General features: G+C 32.8%; 1 protein-coding gene and 1 long non-coding RNA gene across 5 annotated transcripts in view; both read left to right on the top strand.

Annotated features, from left to right (window-relative positions):
- Window positions 1–11,824, top strand: part of LOC139528130 (uncharacterized) — a 31,876-nt gene extending 20,052 nt beyond the window's left edge. For all 4 annotated transcript variants that reach the window (XM_071323968.1, XM_071323966.1, XM_071323967.1 and 1 more), the window contains exons 3-7: window positions 194–646; window positions 2,968–3,034; window positions 7,394–7,552; window positions 9,043–9,203; window positions 11,534–11,824. In XM_071323968.1, the coding sequence (XP_071180069.1) occupies window positions 194–646; window positions 2,968–3,034; window positions 7,394–7,552; window positions 9,043–9,203; window positions 11,534–11,632 (939 nt within the window). In that variant the 3' untranslated portion in view covers window positions 11,633–11,824. The remainder of the gene's footprint in view (window positions 1–193; window positions 647–2,967; window positions 3,035–7,393; window positions 7,553–9,042; window positions 9,204–11,533) is intronic.
- A 1,813-nt stretch (window positions 11,825–13,637) lies between these two features.
- LOC139528107 (uncharacterized) lies at window positions 13,638–20,063 on the top strand. Its single transcript, XR_011665527.1, has 2 exons — window positions 13,638–14,257; window positions 18,729–20,063. It is a non-coding gene; the product is annotated as an uncharacterized lncRNA (long non-coding RNA).
- Window positions 20,064–22,027: the final 1,964 nt, after the last annotated feature.

The following is a 22,027-nucleotide window of genomic DNA, read 5'->3' as shown; positions in this document are numbered from 1 at the left end:
GGTTCAATCTCGTTGAGATGATCAACGATAATCTATAAGTCTCAAGGAGATTGTCAAAAGTCAACGGATATGGGTTATGATCTGTATATGCACAGTAAAAAACACACAAAAAGCAAAGGAACAGCGCAGTTAAAATCCACTATTGGAAGAAGTTTGTGGTCGGTAAAAATCTAATATTATTGTGTAATTTCAGATTTGGTATGCAGAGGATTTAGTTCTGATTCAAAAATCTCTACGAAGAAAATTCCCATACTCATTTAGTAAAATCCATAACGACGACACTATTTTATTAAACCAACAACAACTTAAAAAGCATCCATGCAATCCTGTAAATTTTCAAAAAGTTCTGAAATGTTTTTTGAGTTATTGCAATGCTTTAGATTCAGCAGACGAACACATAGAATGTTTAATTCTAAGATGCGAAGCTGCTCGTTCTTTGTCGAATGATTGTTTGGCATGTCTGATTGTAAGCGGTTTTAACCGGTCAGTACAACAGTGTGTAAGTTCTACTCCAGAGAAACAAATAGGTACAATCAATGGTCCTGGGCTTGCGTTATTTAGTAAATATCCGATGACACAAAGAAAAGCACAAAGCCTTATACCTGGTATACAAAAACCCTTTTCAAGATGGTTGTTATCCGCAAAGGTAATTATGAATTTAGAATCTTCTTTTTTTTTTAATATTTTTACAAGATATAACTTTCTTTCAAATCATATGAACAATAGGTACTAGGTAATTTCATCTATTTGATTTGTGATTCACACGGAACAATCGCCTGATATTAATCTCTCCTCCGATGAACCTTAGTTTTTAAAGTTATGAAACGTTTTAGTTACTTTTGACGTTTTGCTTACCCTTCAGGGGCACCTGAGATCACCCCAGTTTTTGGTGGGGTTCGTGTTGCTTAGCCTTTAGTTTTCTGTGTCTTGTGTATTATTACGTGTCTGTTTGTCTTGTTTTTTAGCCATGGTGTTGTCAGTTTATTTTCGATAAATGAGTTTGACTGTCCCTTTTGTAACTTTCGTCCCTCTTTTTCTACACTACGCTGACTCAAGCAACATCAATACGGTTTCTGAGTTTCGCTATTCACATACCAGTAAAGTGAAGACAGAGTTGGCTTGTGATATCAAACTAGGACAAAGTTTATATAATTGAACACCTCTTGTTGAATTCGAAATAAAAACGCGCGCCGTTAGTTACATTACTTTAAATGAACGTACAAATAAGAAAGATATCCGGCCGTTTATTACCAACAAATATACATGTGCTGTACATTGAGACTACAAAGTCATGATCCAAATGACTCCGACGATTACTGATAGTAACAATTATTTTACTCTAATACCGTTTCGGGCATGCAGCAGACTAGAGTTCTTGATGACTTGCTAGCTGGAATTATGAAGGATCGTAGATATTTTTTCATACAGCAAAAGGGTCCGTAGGTGGTCTGTTGTAAGGCAAAATATCTGTCCCTATACTAAACCCTCATTTACCAGTGACAGTCCAAATTTTCCCGACATCCTCCCGGATGGCCTCTGTTATTACAAAACCTTGATATTCTTTTTTACTTTTAGTCCATTCTCGTCCTGAGAATGTATTAAATATTTGCCATTGGACGTTAATCAACTAACAATCAATCAATCAATCATACAACAAAACAAATGTAGTCATGTAAAATTGTAGCTCCCTACTGTTATAACATATGATTTTTTTGGGGAAAGATACTGAGTTGATTATTCACGACGGGTGCGAAATGTGGAGCAAATTTGCTTACTATTACCATTCCGGATCAATCCAGTTTTTGATTGGGTTCGTGTTACTCAGTCTTTAGTTTTCTCTGTTGTTTGTTGTGTACAGATGTTTGTTTTTCGTCATGTTCGTTTGTTGTTCTTGCCATGTCATTATCAGTTTGTTTTTAACTTATAAGTTTGAATATCCTTATGATAACTTTTTCTCTCATTTTATATTATTTTGGCTAGCCATAACACCAGGTTCGACCAACCTTATGTTCTTAAAATGTTCTGTACCAAGTCAGGAATATGGCAGTTATTAAATAGTCTGTGTTTATGTATGTTGGCGGGTGTTTTTTGTAGCAGCTCTGTATTTCTGTCGGTCCGTTTTTGTCCTCTTATAGTTGTCGTGTTTCCCTTTGTTTTGGTTTGTGATCTGGATTTGTTTCAGTTAAATCGATTTATAACTATTGAACAGCTAGCGGTATATTACTATTGCCTGTATTTATACATTCAGTTTGTAAGCAACTGTATAACAACATCGACATACAGGGAAAGACGCTGGTGTGTTCGTTTTTTATATCAATACAAACCCGAATATGCATAAATTTAGCACATGTTTCATATTTTTATAAAAATAAATAAGAAGACACCAAGTGGACAGTCGAACTCAAGTGTACACGTAAAACGATTAAAAAAAAAATAGATAACGCCGCTGCCAAACGTGTAAACAGTACTCAACAAAACACTAAGACTTTAAGGCCGTTAGTTTTCTCGTTTAAATAAATTCTTTTACATTGTCATTTCAGGGCCTTTTATAGCTTGATTTGCGGTATGGACCTTGATCATTGTTGAAGGCCGCACGGTTACCTATAGTTGTAAATTTCGGTGTAATTTTTGGTCTCTTGTGGAGTGTTGTCTCATTGACATACCACATCTTCTTTTTTATATCTATGGATAGCTAAACCTAACCCTTTTAAGACAATGTTAAACAATATACCTCATCCCTACTTGTGCTGAAAAATTCTACATATCTTTAATTGCATATTAGAAAGTACTGGTTCCTAGAAGTTTGATAGTACAATAACAGGTACTTCTGTACAATAGGGCAAATGTGTCCTTCCATTATAATTTTATATACTTTGTGTTTTATATAAAAGAAATCAGGGTTCTACAGTGCTTTCATTTGATACCAAATCTACCCAAATATTTAATTTAAATTACACTGTATTTCAGGTAAAAGGTATCGGCAAAATAGGTTGTACGCACCTTCCGTCAGCAATTGCAAGCCGCTATATTGACCGTAAGTATAAATGAAAGGGAACCAGAAGATATCAAAAGGACAATCAAAACAAATAGAAGAAGAAATCCGTCAATACCATGCAAAAAAACTCAAAAAGACATGAAACATTAAATAGAATAAAATTGAGAATGGAAATGGGGACTTTGACAAAGAGACAACGACCGGACCATAGAACAGACAATAGCAGAAGGTCACCAATAGGTCTTCAATGCAGCGAGAAATTCAAGAAACACAAATGCACTACACCAACCCCAACAAATACCGGGGTGCACCGGTAAGCAAATCATCAAGATCCTTACCTCGCAGGCTTTGAACTTTTTCTCAATCTTTTCTCGCTTCATTGATTTGTCTCTTGTTCTGCATTACTCGAACAACCTCTTTAAAGGAGGGACGAAAGATACTAGAGGGACAGTCAAACTCATAAATCGAAATAAACTGACAACCCCATATGGCTTAAAATGAAAAGGACAAACAGACATACAATAGTACACATGACACAACATAGAAAACTAAAGAACAAACACAAACCCCACCAAAAACTAGGGGTGATCTCAGGTGCTCCGGAAGGGTAAGCAGATCCTGCTCCACATGTGGCACCCGTCATGTTGCTTATGAGATAACAAATCCGGTAAAAAGTATAATTCGGTAGGTCATGTTCATGAAAGGGAAGGGGATTGTAGCTACGACGTAAGGAACATATCCGATATTATTTCTGATACGGTTATTCCTTAACGGTCAATCAACTCATGATGGCGTCCGTAAAATTTACGAATATATGATTTCAACTGCACCATTTGGAACTCTTGATTTAATAGCTTCCTTGTAAGCAACAACCCTCTATCAAGAAAATCATGATAGGAAATTCAAGAACGGGAATATCGTAGCAATTGGGAGATATATACACCGTATGCAGGTGCTGCTGGAATGTTGCTACTTAGAAATGGAAAGTTCACAGTTGGAAAGCTGAAATCATCTCTTTTGTCGTAAAGTTTTGTTTTCAACAGACTTCATAATTCCAGCTAGCAAGTCATCAAGAACTCTAGTCTGCTGCATGCCCGAAACGGTATTAGAGTAAAATAATTGTTACTATCAGTAATTGCCAATTTCTAGATGTACGTCACGATATGAGGCCGACTTAACTGTATCTGTTGTATCCTTTATCTCTAGTTCAATTGGATAGATACGTTCGACATAGTCACCAAATTTTGAATTGTTTAGTGGAAGAACATCATCTATATAGGGGAAAGTAGAGTTAAAGGATAATGCTAACTTCTTATCTTTCTTCCTAAGAAGTTCCTGTATGAAGTGAGCCTCATAATAATAAAGAAACAAGTCGGCAAGAAGAGGGGCACAATTCGTTCCCATTGGAATGCCGATAGTCTGTTGTAAAACACGTCCTCCGAACGTAACAAATATGTTGTCAAGTAGGATTTATCCCTTCCTAAGACAAGATACTTGTATCTCCGTTGGTCATTCTTTTTTATGAAACAAAGCAATACCAACCCTTTCAATTTGTCTTTTAGTTTGGAATGTGGAATACTTGTATAAAGTGTAGAAAAGTCAAATGTTTTAATACTATTACAAGATGAAAGAGAGTTAGATTGTATGTACTCTAAAAGATCTTTGGAATTTTTAAGTATCCACATCTGATTCACGCCACCTCTAGAATGGGAAGTCTCACAATAACTTTGAAGCCCGTCTTTGATTGCTGATAAAATATATGTTAATAATTTAGAAAGAGGTTTCGTGGAGCACTTGGAACACCCAGCAATATACCGATGTTTGTAAGGACACTTATGCAGTTTAGGTATCCAATACAGTGATGGAAGATCCAGTTCACCATCTTTGGTTGAAATTCCAAAGGAACATAGAACAGACCTATGATTATCCAGGATTTCCTCAGTGTGTTGTTGTATCTAGCAATTAAAAACAAATTGGTAAAACATTTTCAAATATACAAGGTTTATAATTTTGTACGCCAGACGCAAGTTTCGTCCGCATAAGACTCATCAGCGGATGTCACAAAGAGTTGGTGAAACGGGATTTTTATTTGCATAGACCATGCCATTTTTTCCATGGGTAATTAAAAATTCAACCATTCCTCATTCCGAACGAAACAAAACTTGTGTTCAAGCAATCATAATCCACTTTTAGATTTATTGTATGTAATTGATTTTGAAGCTTTGACATTTTAATTTTAATTTCGACTTACGGGTTTGAAAGTCTCTTTGATATCTTTCGCCTGTCCTTTTCCTCTTGATTGATAAAATTAATAGAATGTTAAACCCAACAAGACAAACTGTCTAGTACATGTACTAGTTTAATTTATATTTGTAATTCTCATCGGATTTTGTCAAATGTCTTGACGTCTTTTCTGTTATATTCCTGTGTTATGGTAAAGAAAATTAATCACCGCATTCATTTATTGGATTTGATTGGGTTCAACGTAATTTGTACCATGTATTACGTTTGCAGTTTGATTCATAATAAACCGGATATAGCTATATAATATAGTTAATTGTCTAATTGCTACCTCAGTTTGATATTAACAAGTATTGCAATTTTCATTGTTATTAAATGTAATATCAGTGTTAATACAAATATAATCTTAAATCAATTCTTATTATATCTTATTTTTTAGAAATAGTTTTAGTCCTGTGTATGTGACGTCATTTTTTGTGCCTTTTTATAATTTCAAATTTGACGTCACTTTTAGCGTTTAGGCCTTGACTAACTCGGGTGTGGTTTATTTTTGTGTTGGATTATGTTGGTTTATGAAATGTATCCGGGTTTTTTTTCTTTAATTACTTAATACTGCAGTTTTATCATGTACATCTTTTATTTTGTCATTTTATAAAATTTACTGTTTGCAAAAGAATAAATTATTCTAAATAATAAGGATGTTCTTATTCCAAGCAGAAAACCCTAGCCGTATTTGGCAAACTTTTTTTATACTTTTGGTCCTCAGTGCAGTTCAACTTTGCACTTATTTTGGCTTTCGAACTTTTGTATCTGAGCGTCACTAGTAAGTCTTACGTGGACGAAACGCACTTCTGGCGTATCAAATTTTAAAATCTGGTGCCTTTCGTTAGTTATTATTAGTGTGTTTCTTTGTCCAATATGTTCTCCTATTTATTTGTATTGTAGTCCTGTAATGTTATGTTGTCATTCTAATGTTATACAAATGTATTTAACATTGCCATTAAAACGGGAGGTTTGGCATGCTACAAAACCAGGTTCAACCCACCATTTTTTCTTTAAAAATGGGCCTGTACCAAGTCAGGAATTTGGCCATTGTTATATTATAGTTCGTTTCTGTGTGTGTTACATTTTAATGTTGTGTCGTTGTTCTCCTCTTATATTTAATGTATTTCCCTCATTTTTAGTTTGTAACCCGGATTTTTTTTATCGATTTATGAGTTTCGAACAGCTGTATACTATTGTTGCCTTTGTTTATCGTTATCAAAGGTACCAGGATTATAGTTTAGTACGCCAGACGCGCGTTTCGTCTAGATAAGACTCATCAGTGACGTTCAGATCAAAATAGTTGTAAAGCCAACAAGTACAAAATTGAAGAACATCGATGACCCAAAATTCCGAAAAGATGTGCAAATACGGCTAAAGTAATCTACTCCTGAGAGAAGAAAATCCTTATTTTTTTCGAAAATTCAAAGTTTTGTAACAGGAAATTCATAAAAATTACCATATAATTGATATTAATGTCAACACGGAAGTGCTGACTACTGGGCTGGTGATACACTTAGGGACGAAACGTCCACCAGCAGTGGCATCGACCCAGTGGTGTAAATAGTTTCGTCTGGCATCTCTTGAAAAATGTAACTGTTTCATTGTTTATAACAAATGATGTTGATTGTTTTTTAATGTAGGTTTTACTTTTTAATACTTTCAATTTTCTTAAATTTCAGTAAGGGTATTGTCATCAAAGGTTTTTATGTTGGAGTTATCATTCCACTTTTTTTTTAGTTTAAAGTCAAATAACAAAAAATACCGAACTCCGAGGAAAACTCTAAACAGAAAGTCCCAAAGCAAATGTCAAAACCAAAAGCTCAAACACAACAAACGAATCGAGGAAAAGTGTCATTGGTACACATTTAAGTGTACAAAATGGATGTATTATAAACCTAGTTTTATAGCTTGCTAAATCTCTCACTTGTATGACATATGCATCAAATTCCATTGTATTAATAACGATGTGTGAAAACAGACATAATAGTTACAAATGTCAAAAATTGGGATACAGCTGTCAGCATTGTGTCATAATATTAATAGCTGTTAAACACGCAAATGTGTCAACAAAGATAAACAAAATGTTGTTTATGCTTTATGTTTCTTTGATAGCTGTTTCACCGCCATTGTTTTCAACCTATAAAGAAGAAAACTTGAACAACACTTTAAGAATACTTGAATTCTTCAAAGCAGAAAATAAATATATTTTGTTGGGAGATTTAAATCAGTCACCACGTGTTCAGGCAACAAATATAACGCCTGAATTTGAAGGTGAGTAATAAAACGTACAGTGTACTCGGTTGAGCGGGGGCACTTCAATATTTAATTGATAGTGGGTGTCGCTGGGGTTCTGTTACCCCACCCTTTTCATATGATTTCATTTTTAAAAAACCTGATTCTTTTCATATAATGTGTAGGTAAAATGTATCCTTTTCCGACATTACAAAAGTCTTGTGACGTAATGCTAAGGTAAGTGACGTCATTATAACGTGATAACTTTTATTTAAGAGTGCTGGAGCGAACAATAATCACAGTCTCTAATAATCGAAAATATATCATGCTTGGATCTCTTTTCTGAGGTTCAGATTCCTTGTGTAATGTTCAATTACGGCGAGACTGTTGGCTGTGAAAAAATACAGAGCTTTTCATGTTACAAGTAATGGGAACATTATTGACCTAATCATTATTTCTGATACTTTTTCCCAAATATTTACTATTCCAGCGGCACGTTCTATCACCTTGTATATAAGAAGTGTCGTCCCCAAACCCCCAACCCCCGTGACTGTCCATAATTTCATCTCGACGAGTCTAGTACTGTTTTGTGAGTTTATGGTTTGAACAGTGTATAGTGTGATTCGAAATTTCGTAAAAAGTTATCAAAGGTACCAGGATTATAATTTAATCCGCCTGACGCGTGTTTCGTCTACTTAATAAAACATACAGTAACGCTCAGATCAAAATAGTTAGAAAGCCAAACAAGTCAGAGATGAAGAGCATGAACATCTTTCAGGGAGAGTATTTAAAGCTCTTTCCTATTTTAAATCTTGATAATTCTAAATCTGACTTGAGGTCTTGTCGTCTTGTCTGCTGCCTAATAGTCTTGTTCCTGTATTATAAAGTGCAAAGTATAATTGTATATCTCTCTTTCTCACTCTAGAATCTCATCTAAGCACCAAGCACAATTATATATATCTGTTTCCCTTACTGAACTTGTAAGCACCTAGTTAAGTTTCAAATATTTGTTTCCTCTTATAAAATTTTGGAATTGCAAATTCAGCAGTAATATCTGGAATCATTATAATAATTCTATTTGTTCCACCACCTGCATACATTTAACATTTCATTGTATCAGAATAAAAAAGAATTCTAAATACCAAAGAGGGACGAAAGATACCAGAGGGAGAGTAAAACACATAGATAGAAAATAAACTGACAACGCCATGGCTAAAAATTAAAAGACAAACAGACAAATAAAAGTACACAAGACACAACAGAGAAAACTAAAGACTAAGCAACACGAACACCACCAAAAACTTGGGGTGATCTCAGGTGCTCCAGAAAAATCTGACGAACCTTGCAAATGATTTATAACACGATTCGGCCACAAGTTTCGCTGTGTCATTTATGGATATGACAGATAATGTATTATTACATGAGCTTAAAACCCAACAATTAGTTAACATTTTACAAATTCTCTTATTATTTTATACTGTACAAATACCATTTATCGGCGAATAGAAAATTATTTTATTTTATTATAGATAACTATAAGCAATTTTTATCGAGTGGTCTGTCGAATCCCTATGTTGATGCCGTTGGATTACCAACCTACGGAATTGTCAATTCTTTGTCCAGAAACCGGTCCGGAAATTATATTTTGGATCACATCGTCCACAAAGGATTTCATGTCAAATCAACAAGGGTAAGTATAGTATTTGTGGTTTGACGTGATGTAATGAAAAAAGTTTCAACGTGCAGTCCCAAACATAGAAAACAGAACTAATATCATCACAAAGTAGTCTGCCAAATACGGATTTGATTCTGTTATCACACATTTTTAACACAACTTGTTTTCTTTTGCTAATTGAAGACGGTCCTTAACCATACGAAAGTAAATGCTGCCCATGTGTAACATGATAAGATTAAAGTTTTATATAGGCGTGTTTTATCCGCTGTTTTTTATATAAAAAAGTTTTACCACATGCAAAGCATACAGAGTAATTAAATGATTAAAACAAACATCAAGATTATACAAAATGTACACAGAAAAAAATTGCTCCATCTGATAGTTCTTCTTCATATATAGATGAAAATATATGTACTACATAAGGGTATTATATCAAATATATCATTTCATACAGGGTCATATCCGTAATGGACAAATATGCTATTAATTTGTGACAGTAACTCCGACAAAACCGATATTGAACTTAGACAAATTTATTAACTGAAAGATGAACATTTTCCTAGGAATTCTACATGCGTGTATAAATGCGTGTTCACAAACAGTCATTCAAAGTAAAAAAAATTGTTGATAATTTGTTAATATATATATACTGTAAACGAACTTATTTTCGCGAGCGATTTAATTTCGCGACTTTCGCGAGTAGAAAAAAGACGCGAATAAAAATCGTCGCGAATATGTAGAACTTGGATCTTTCCTTAATAATTTTCATCAAGTAAATCAGAAAATCGCGCAATTTAATATCCGCGAACTGGTCAAGAAAGGGTAAAACGCGAATTAAAGTATCCGCGAAAATAAGTTGGTTTACAGTAAGTGGTATGGTTGTGTAATGTTGTTGCCTTTTTTTTTCATTTTAAAAGTTCAATGATACATATGTGATCTACATATCAACGGTAACAATGTAATTGAATCAGATGAGCATTTCTTGAATAAATGTATCCTATATATATTTTTATGGCTTTTTACGAAATTTTTCTTTGATCTTCATGACTGATAATTTCTTTTTTCTGCACAGTAGAGTGATATGAGAAATTATCGCTTGAAACTAAGGGTGCACGTGCTCGTTGTAAAAGAAATTAACAACGTCATCATAGGTAAAATAGCGATAAACAGATTATCATTGGTCACCTCAACTCGATTTATTTATTCAATATTAATACCAGACATAAGTTGTTTCCTTTGTGTCTGGTGTTTATTCACAACAAATCAATAAATGAAATTATGTTATACAATGTCACAAATACACAGAATATGAAAATATCAGTACATTATTAACAATCTACGTTAACACACTATTCATGATCAATTAATGAGATTATTTTATACAATGTCACAAATACACAGAATATGACATTATGCCACCGTGTATCATCGTACAGCGGATGTAGGTACTAACCAAGCGAATATGATCGATTTTAAACTGACACGGTAACGAAAATCTTTGTTTTGTTTTATCAACATTCAGTGTACATTTTTCAACATCTGAAACTCCTGCTCCAAAATAATTTTCGCATCGATTTTTTCCTATTTATAAGACAACTTTTTTATTCTAATAAGAACAATTACCTTGTAAATGCGCAAATAGTTGTGAATGTCAACACCAACTTTCAATTTCGATACAATTGTCGAGACATTTCATGTTTTTCCTGAAAGAAAGCAAATACAGGGCAAACATAATAGTTACCATTCATTAACCTACCTGTCATTACTCTTTCCTTGACACTTTTTGGGTAATAAAAACGAGTATGCAAATTTGTTTTTGTGTACGGTGTACAGCTACTTAACTATGCACCGTACAGAAGGATTTATGTGGTCAGCTAAACACCGTACACAACGCTTCTTTTCGGAATAAAATATCGAAAAAAAAACATATGCATGAAAGATTTCAATGCCAATTATTGAAACAACTATACGTATTAAACACGCAAAGTTGCCTTCTATCAGAAAAAGAGTTGCAATGAATATAGAATTATATCGGATGAGACCAGTGTTAACTTCTTTCACAAGTATTTGCACATGTTTTTAGTAATCGTTCTTGTTTTCGGAAAATAATGAGACATCTCTAATCATCAACCTACGACCAAATCATTTTTTAAGACAACAATTATGTTTAGATTGAGGTACACATTGGTATTATGTGAACAATACAAAGATTTTCGTAACCGTGTGAGGTCAAAATCGATCACGCCCGCTTGGTTAGTACCTATATCCGCTGTACTGATGACACACGGTGAGTACATTATTAACAATGTACGTTAACACACTATTCATGATAACATCTTTTTCAGAGAGTATTTGACAGATTTATAGATGTTGATGGACAAAACATACCGCTTTCTGACCATTATGGAGTTTCTGTAACATTTCAGACCAAAAAATGTGCTTGAGGTCGATATTCTGGAGAGAGTTACAATTTTTTCCCAATTGCATCATTTCAAATTCATTTTGATTGTTTTTCTTAACGTCAGACTGTTAAAACATAATGCGAAAATAAAAAAGCAATATTACATACAAAAGAAATAGGTACATGCACCTCATTCAAAATGTAGAATATCTGCAAGTACAATTGGGGTGATGTTACATGAAGATGTTTTTAAAATTTCTTCATATTTGAAAATAGTTTAAATGTCTAAACACATAGATTAAGGTGATACATAACACTACAGGGAGATAACTCTGTAAAGTCAGCTAAACGTTTTAATTACGTTGTATTGTAAAAGGAATACTAAGCTTCTCAATGATCAAAATTGGTGTTTGTCAAACTGCTATATAACCAGTGTAATTTTTCTGACAAAACGGTTGGTTCAAAATTTTAGAAATTTTTATATTTTTGTTAAATGGTCAAAGTTAATACTTTGACAAAATTTTATAAAAATTAAACGAGCCAAATTAATTTTAGTGAAAGTGTTGGGTACCACTTTAAACATCCTTTTTTTTCATTTTATGTAGGGTATATATTTCACGAACTTAAATATAATTCTTGATTATTCATATCCTTTGCATCATCATTGTAAAAGTGAGACAAAAGATACCAAAATGATATTCAAACTCATAAGTCAAAAACAAACCGAAAAGATATGTAAAAAAAAACATCAAAAGTCCAACATCAGTGTTCAAATTACAACATGAAAAACTGAGCAACACGAACCTCACCAAAAATCAGGGACGATTTCAGGTGCTACGGGTGGGTGAGAAGATCTTGCTCCTCATGTGATACCTGACATGTGGTACAAACCCGTTGATAAGTTTAATTGGAAAAATTGGAAAAAAGAGGACGTGATTGTGGTTACGACAATTGGAACATTAGTAGTTCGTGCAGTTAAACTGTAATATTAGTTTAAAGTTCAAAAATAAATTAAAATAAGAGCGTTGTTTCGTTGCATTGGATTGCAGTCGGGTATGATTTTTGGTTTTTGTTAATACACACCATATTCTTTTTTCAATTGGTCATCATATCATTTTTTTGGTACATGCAGTGCACTGTTAATCCCTAATAATATCCCAATCCATGAAACAAATAAACTTATCATAGATACCAGGATTAAAATTTTATATTTGCACCAGACGCGCGTTTTTTCTACAAATGACTCATAAGTGAAGCTCGAATCAAAAAATGTTTAAGGAAAGGTCAGATAAAGTACAGTGCTTCTTTATAGGTATGATTATGCGTGTATAAACAGCCTCCAATTCATTCACTGCGTAATTGTGTGAAAACTGAGATCCGTATCATATATCATTTATGTTGCAGATATCCATTTGACGTGGCTCAGTACATGTACTCCCCGTCATTGTGTTAGTGTGCCATGGTAAATTTTTGTTTTCTTGTTTTTCGTTTATGTTATTGCGAACCCTATCATAGTTTTCAAAAGATTCACCTGCAAGTTACCTGTCCATTTAAACTGTTGTAGGTTCTATTGTCTCATCTAACAAATACAATTACTGTATAGTTTTTGTTTTCTGTTTAGTTTATTCAATGGGACCTTTAAATTTCTTGCAAGAGAAATCTATCACTCAATCATTAATTTATCTGAACAAATTTGAACTGTGAATGATGGAAATACATGTACAAATAAGTAATTATAAAACTGCATGTGATTTTGTTTGTATTCAATCAATAACACATTTTCAATTTGTTTGATATAAACACTGATTTAATTAAAAATTAAGAGTTGATTTCTGATCAAATTTCAACATTTTACCTATTAAAATAAGCTTTTTTTTCGTCTGTTCACAAATAAAAACGGAAATGATAATGTTTAAATAAAGGTCTTCATAAATGTATTCTTTATAACTGAACAACCACAAAAAACGCAAATTCTTTGAAACATAAAGGCATGCAGTAGTTAAACAAAAAAACAGAAATAAACTTTTTATGATTAAATCAGGCTTATATTGAACAGATTGAAAATATATTATTGATATTGAATAAATGCTGTATCACATGCAGTTTATGTGAGTTTATACATGTATTTCAATCAACAAAGAAGATATTTTTTTGGTCAGGCAAATTAATCAATGAGTGATAGATTTCTCCTAGAAGAAATTTAAATGTCCAAGTGAATAAACTACACAGAGAACAATAGCTATTAGCATATATTAAATATCTATCTCGTAGGTCTTTGTGCTTTCAATAAAAGACGAGACATTCTTTAACAAAACACTAGTTGATTAGTTTTATAAGTTTGAGTAGCAGCTGTAAGCTCCTGAACACCGTATGAAAATTATTAAAAATATAAAATACAGCATACGCAGATGACGTTGAAATATTGCTTCTCGGGGACGGAAATGGTATATATTTTTTTTAAAGTAAAGTACTCTAGATTAATATGCAAAATAACAATACGAAAATAAATAGTATCACATTTTTTCTGTAAAATCGCTTTCACTGCGGACAAATTTTGGTGAATTTAACGGACAATCATTTTTAAATAGAACAGGCAGGTGATCCAATTAATAATGTATCGTTGTTTGTATGGAGTTTTGTGAAGCTTGTGGTGTCCAAAACAAACAAGGTAAGTCTTTAGACTTACTGATCAATGGACTATTCAATAAGGTAACGAATGACTTGTGCTTCGCCAAGATATTATATTTATCAATAGATTCATTTATTCCTTATACGTATACTGTAAACCAACTTATTTTCGCAGATTCTTTATGTACTCTAATAAAACATTTATCCATGCATCCATTCATTTATAGTGTCTCTGAATTGAGGTTAGCATTTCGTATTAATCTAAACATTCAATGCGACGTTGAAGAATTCAATGAATTATGGGCGATATTTTCAACAAATTACCACAAACGTTGTAACTCGGTTAAGAGTGAAAACTAACAAATAGCATGACGTCATTTTCTTTTTCATTTTATTTCACTATTAATGATATTACTCATATTCCTTTACATTCTGAAAAGTCGATCTCCATCTACACTGGCTACACTTATTCTTTTACTTCAAATTTATTTTTGACAATAATATTGAAAGCATTAGTATGAAACGCCACTTCTGTCTTATATGGAACTGATATTAGCGTTATCTTGTTTTATTATTACTTAATAATATTTTTGCTTTTCATCATATGGTCAGGGACGGATACAGCCATTTTAAAAAGGGGGATCTCAGCCTAGGACAAAATGGGGGGTTTCAACTATATGTCCCCATTCAACTGCATTGATCGTCCAAAAAAGGGGGGTTCCCCTGGATCCGCCACTGATGGTTATGACATTACGTAATGATGTTTAGATATAACTCAATATGGAATAGTCATTACTGAATGAATTTTTGTTTTACATGAGATTGTTTCATTTAATATAGTTTTGTCATTACTCGATGTGGTTTCATCATTATCTAATGTGTTTGTGTTATTTGTTGATGTGGTTTTGACATTACTTGGTCCAAAGACACAGTTATCGTCATTTGGTTTTCGTTGTAATATAGTCCCTAGTGTAAACAGTGTATAACTTGCATGTTTTATTTGATACACTTTCTAATTTTATTTCTTGATATCAAATGCATGAAATATTAAGCAGGGGGATGTATTTACATGTTACAACAATTTGGGTGCTGAATCTTTATGTTAAGTAGTGATTTGGTCCAGTTCAAAAAGGTCAAATTTTATCACGTCTGAAGCTGTCAAACTGACTTTTACACCCCCTTAACACAGAATTGTCAATATTTTGAGTTAGAGCTGGTAGAAGTTTCTATAATTTTGATATTATTTGTCTCACTTTTTTACACTGTAAAAATCTTTTTGAGAAAGAGCAGGTGCGATTTTTTTAATTTGAATTTATTGTCTAAAGAAATGCACTACGAAATACCACGTGATGTGTATGTGACTTAACCTTATATTATGAATTTGTTTCATTACATGATGTGGTTTTGTTATTTCGTAATGATGGTTTTTCAATTCTTTATATGGTTTTAATATTTAAGGAATGACTGTAATATTTTTTCTGTCTATGAAGAAATAACATAAAAAAAATTGGTGCACATTGAATAACGAGCGTAGCGGGTTATTTAACAGTGTGCACCACATTGCTTATGTTATTTCGAATAGACAGAACAAATATTACAGTCATGTCTTATAATTTAATTCTAAATTCCATTTTAAACCGTAGAAAACCATGAAAAATCGTTGATGACGTCACTGTCACATGACTAAATTATGTCTATGGGCTAATAACAAAATAACGTCAGCCAATCAGAAGACGTGTTGCATCCAAAATTAAATTATTTGCTATTAATGTCTAACAAAATCATTATAATCATTAGCCGATAATACGTTTATTAGTTTATCCATCCCTTTACAACAATTATGTATAAAATCAAATCAATCAAATAATTTTATTGGTGTAAATTCCTATACAGAAATGATACCAGCCGACATTTACAAAATACAATACAAAAAGAATAAACAAACAAACAATCAAACAAAAAAACAACCAAACATATTTTCTCAATGATCATGATAAGAGATACATATTTTATATTTACATTGCGTGGAGGTGTTATTTATACAATATTATTAATTCAAGCTGTTACAATCAGCTTTAATACTATAAAAGCTCTTACCAACATTATGTTTGCTTTAAATGAATGTTCAAATCATACATATCACTTATTCCAGCTACACTTACAGTACTAATGTCCGTATTATGTATAGTAGTAGGAACTAAAGAAAGAAATTATAAAGATTTTGCCTTTGAAAGATAAACACATGTTGTCAATTAAAGTATAAATATATTGAGAGAGACCAACATGATTTTCTAACCTTCACACAAGTCTTGATTTTGATAATAAGAAAATAAAGTAATTAAAGTTATTATATATTTTCTATTAAATATTGACTTTTTTATCAACTGCTATAGGCAGATCAGCATATTTACATAATGATAAAAAGGTGTCACTCGCGTGATTACTAAATATCAAAGTAATAAAGCATCAAATGGTTACTAAAATTCGAACAGAAGTAACGTAAGAATTTATCCGGGTTTTTTTTTCAAAAGGAGGTTCCATTTTGTCTGTTTCTGATCTGTATCTAGTCTGCATCTTATAACGTGAATTGCAAGGATGAGAATGCTGGATATTTTACAATATATATATGAAACGTGTCGGATGTGACTGATTCTTTTACACCGATTTCAAAAGTAGAGAAAGTTTGCAAGAAAGTTAGATGTATAACACCGATTTCAAATAAGCATAAGACAGCATAAGATGTATATGTTCATACTGATGTAAAGGTAAAGAAACCCATCTAGACATATATGTAATTACAAGTATTTAGAGATGGAAAGAGAATTGGTCATCATTCAATCGGTTATTTAAAAAGACAACGGAGAGGGTTTTTTTCTAGACGTACAAGATATTTGATCTCAACCCAAAGCATTTTAATTCCCGAACCATGAAAACGAAAACTAGTATCGGTGATTTTTTTTATCTAAAAGTAAAAACATTTAATCACAAATGAAGTATCTCGTATTTGCACAAAAATAAAGAATCGCCTGTAGGTAAATGTGAATAGCACTTTATAAACTTGCGTGTACAAATCGTTTTTCTGGATTGGCCTTCTTCACCAGCAATGAAATTAAAGAATATGAAAACTAGTGATGCCGTATATACTTATGCAATATCAAATCTGGCTGCGACCATATATGCCTGCTCGTGAACAGACTATAATATTATAATCTTAACTATCTTCTTTTTCATATCAATATTTTTTTTTCTTTCAAAATTTAGCACTAGTATGTATGGCATGTTGAAAATCTAGATTCCGAATAATTTTTTGTCATTTGCTTGACCACATAATTTTAGTCGTGCGTTCCGTGAATATAAGGGTCGGTAAACTAAAACAGTGGATAGGCCAAATCAAATACTAACTTAAATTGAAGAACATTAAAACACTAAATTCCGAAAATATGTACCAAATACGATCAAGTCAATATATGTCTTGGGTATACAATCTTAGTGTTTTGAATAATTAAACCTTTTTCAAACAGTACATTTTAAAGTTGTGTTAGCTAAATGCCATTTCACATTATTTGTGTCAAATTGTGCCCGTAGAAAGGAGAATCTCAATAAATATAACCTCCGTGATACAATGAAGTAGTTTACCAAATTGAATTATTTTTTTTATAATCCGAAAGACAATACATATGTATGCTTCAAAAAGAAATTAAGGTCTAGTTCAACGGTGTCCTTTTTATATTTTTTTGTTAGAATTGCGGTTTGGGGATATCTTCAGGCTTTTACTAATGTGTTACCTTTTTCAAATGATTAAGCTATTTAATTGTTACAACCTTTGCAACAGACAGTAGGCTGTGATACTACTATGGAACACTGTTTTGACCTTGATGTGGAACAATCAGGGGTGGGATTTTACTGCCTCTATTTTATTTCTTTTATTGATCAATTGCACGTGTTTGCTTATGGCATTTTTCAAAATATTTCTACAGTTACTTTGATGAGTCTTTTGTAGACGAAACATGCGTGTGACAAACAAAATTTCAATCCTGGTAACTTTGATGATTTTATTGAAAACAACTGGATTGATGCCACTGCTTGGTGAGGGTCTTCCCAGAGGGTATTACCAATCCGGTTGTTCTCTGTTGACATGAACTATCGTTGATAAGGTCATAATTATAAAATAACTGTTTACAAAACTTTTTTAAATGCTACAGATGTTCTACCAAAGGATGATAGTACCTTAGATGTATTTGGCAAACACTTTTGGAATTTTGGGTCCTCTATGCTCTTGAAATTTGTACGGCATTTATCTGTATTTCATTTGAGCGGCACTAATGAGTCTTATGTAGACGAAACGGGCGTCTGATTGACAACATTTTAATCCTGGCATTCATGATGAGTTTATTTGAATCTATAGTTACTTTAATTCCAAAATGGTAGTTAGTATTGTTTAAATTATCCATGGTTCAATAATATTCATTGTTTTATCTATCTATTTATATATTAAATTCATTCACTTGCAGGTAGAAAACCGACGTCGTTTTAATCAAAGTTTTAACAGCAATAAATAAGAAAGAAAGGATCGTTTTCTCAAAAGATACATAGAAATAATGTGGACCAAATTGCCGCATACCAAAATTTAAAAAAGAGGAAATTTCGGTCTGGCAACAAATGTAAAGGAATAGAGTCCGGTAGAATCATTCGAAGTTTCTTTGTCAAACAATTTAGTTAGATAAACACACCGAGAAAATACGGAAAATGTTTCGCAGAATAAACAAAAATATATTAATCATAATATTGCTTCAATTTGTACTGTTGGTACTGTATTACAATGTTCCAAATAACAAAGAAGCATACCCACGACACAAAACATGTGAAGACGAAAACAAGTCCGATAAAAGTGCATCAAAATATAAATTTAATTGTACAAATATAAACAGCATTAGATTATTCAAGTATGATATTGGTGGAGGAATGTCAAAAACTATCGATATTGGTACATTTGAAGGAGAAACGGTAGTGGTTAAAAGACTTTCACCACGTAAAAACCCTAAAGAAAGGGATGCACAGTTCAGAGAAGTGTTGTTTATGAAAGACATACTAATGCGAGACCAACTTGACCATCCATCAATTTTAAAAATGTTAGGCTTTTGTGTGAATCATTTAAAGCACGATCTTGATATCTACCAAGGTTATCTCCCTTTTGGTGACATTTCTGCAGTGTATGAATTTGGCAAAGAGTTTAGAATTGCGGAGGCCAAATTTAAAATAGAGGACAGACTCAATCATGCACTTGATATAGCTGATCTGATATCCTATTTGCATCATTCTCCGCTTGGATCTTTAAAACTTGTTGATTTTTTGCCATATGACCATTTCCTTATGGTCAAGGGTAAGATCAAATTGATTGATCTGGATTACATAAATAATGTGGAGCCGACGTGTTATTTTTCGTCTGGATGCTCTTATTATAATATCACATGTCAACCCTTAAATAGTTACGAAATTCAATACACCAATTGTAAATCTACAAATAATTGCACAATTGGTGTGTGCAGAGGAACAAATCTAAAACATAACATGGCTAGATTTACCGAATCATTCTTCGCGCATCTCTTAAAACCGGAATTATATCCTTTAGATAAGCAAAAGAAACTAATACAAATATTACAACGTCTTGATAAACATGATATATACATTGATGATCTGCTAGATGAATTGAGGGGTATCAAGCAACCATTCCTGACATTTAAAGAGAATTTAAAACATTCAGTTATACCAAAAAATGGCTGACCTGTCGTATGTACAGTGAAGAACACTATTGAATAAAGGTTGCATTACACCTACGTAGTAAAATGTTAGATGTATGTCTTATATGTGTTGGCAATCGTTTAGTAGTATACATACCTAAGCTTCACAAAATTCTGTACAAACAACTCTACATTGTCGGTTCATCTGCATGTTCTCTACATTTAATTAACGATTAGATTGAGGAAAGTTTCGTTCGTAGTGGAAGAGGGTCTTTAGACTACTTTAAAAAAATTTACCGAAGTAGTTTTACCCATGTGAATATAAAAAAAGAAGATGTGGTATGATTGCCAATGAGACAACTGTCCACAAGAGACAAAAATGACACAGACATTAACAACTATAGGTCACCGTACGGCCTTCAACAATGAGCAAAGCCCATACCGCATTGTCAGCTTAAAAATGCCCCGATAAGACCATGTAAAACTGTTCAAACGAGAAAACTAACGGCCTTATTTGTATAAAAAAATTGAACGAAAAACAAATATGTAAAACATATACAAACGACAACCACTGAATTACAGGCTCCTGACTTGAGACAGGCACATACATAAATAATGTGGCGGGGTTAAACATGTAAGTGGGATCCCAACCCTCCCCTAACCTGGGACAGTGGTATAACAGTACAACATAAGAACGAACTATAAAAATCAGTTGAAAAGGCTTAACTCATCAGATGGACAAAAATACAAGTAGACGTGGCCGGGTACTTATACACCCCGACACAATGAACAGATCTGATAGTACTCGCAGTTATCTGACAGCTAGTTCAAAGCCACTGACAACTAATAAAAAAATCATGCATCTAAGACTAAACTATGTTTTCTACACAAATGTTTGCTTTTTGTTTCATTTGATAAGATATTTACTTTATGAACATAAATATTATTAAGAAGCAGCTGCCACAGGGATGATAAGTGGTATTTAGCAGAACAAGTTGTCGTGGATATAAACAAAAAACGCCCATTTTACAGCATTGATATAGTCATGGTAAAAAGAGGTAGATGTCAAAATTTACTAGTATATTAGATACCATCATTTTTTTTTACAACTTAAATCTTATTACAATTTAGATTTATCGAAACACACAGGCTTGTGTACATAATATATGATATGAGCAGAACGAAATCAGAGATCTTTTAGTTAGAGTGTTCCAAATTAGAATTTTGGTTAGTGGAGGGCAAATCTATCAAAAAATGATACTTTAATATTACGACTGTACACTATAAAAGTTCTTGGTTTAATGCAACCAAAATCATAATTTCCTGATTTAAGTCCATCTTGCCACCTTAGAGTGGCCAATAGATAGTTGGCCACGTTGGAAATCTACAAACACGTTCCTCAAAGAGTGAACTGCATTGATGATTTATGCTGCTACACTATACACTACATGAAAGTGTTCTACGCGACGTACACAACTCTATATATATATTTACAACTAGAAATTTGTTGCAGCATTTGATTATCCTTCCGAAGTACCTGGGTGGTGTTCAAATTGCTAGGGCTAGGATGAAATTTGAAAAAAAATAGGCAGGACAGGAGTTTTGAGTAAAAAAAAAAAAGGCAGGATGAGACACTTGCAAAAAAAAAAAAAGTCAAGATAACCTAAAAAAAAAAAGTCAAGATAACCTAAAAAAAAAAGGCAGGACCGAACAGAGTGAAAAATAAAAAGGCAGGACAGAGATTACAGCTAAAAAGAATGCAGACAACATTTTTTCTCCTAGCCCCCCCCCCCCCCCCCCATAAAAATCAAATGGTAGCTCCCTAAGATAATTACTTCTAACGAAGAACCACATGTCCAAGTTCTGTAATAGTGTCAGACATTTTGGACAAGCATCCTACCATACATGTCTCTGCATGTGCAATTCATTTTAAATTATTTTCATTATCCATTTCCATTATGCCAAAAGACATTCGATAAGAACTTTAGTTGACATAGCTTTTCACTAAAAATGAACTTTAATTAATTTAAGATTTTCATTCAGTTGTTGCAAGGGTTCTTAACATGCAAAGA

This window comes from Mytilus edulis, chromosome 6, assembly GCF_963676685.1.
Source record: "Mytilus edulis chromosome 6, xbMytEdul2.2, whole genome shotgun sequence".
NCBI lineage: Eukaryota > Metazoa > Mollusca > Bivalvia > Mytilida > Mytilidae > Mytilus > Mytilus edulis.
This window is presented reverse-complemented; position numbering and strand designations above follow the sequence as displayed.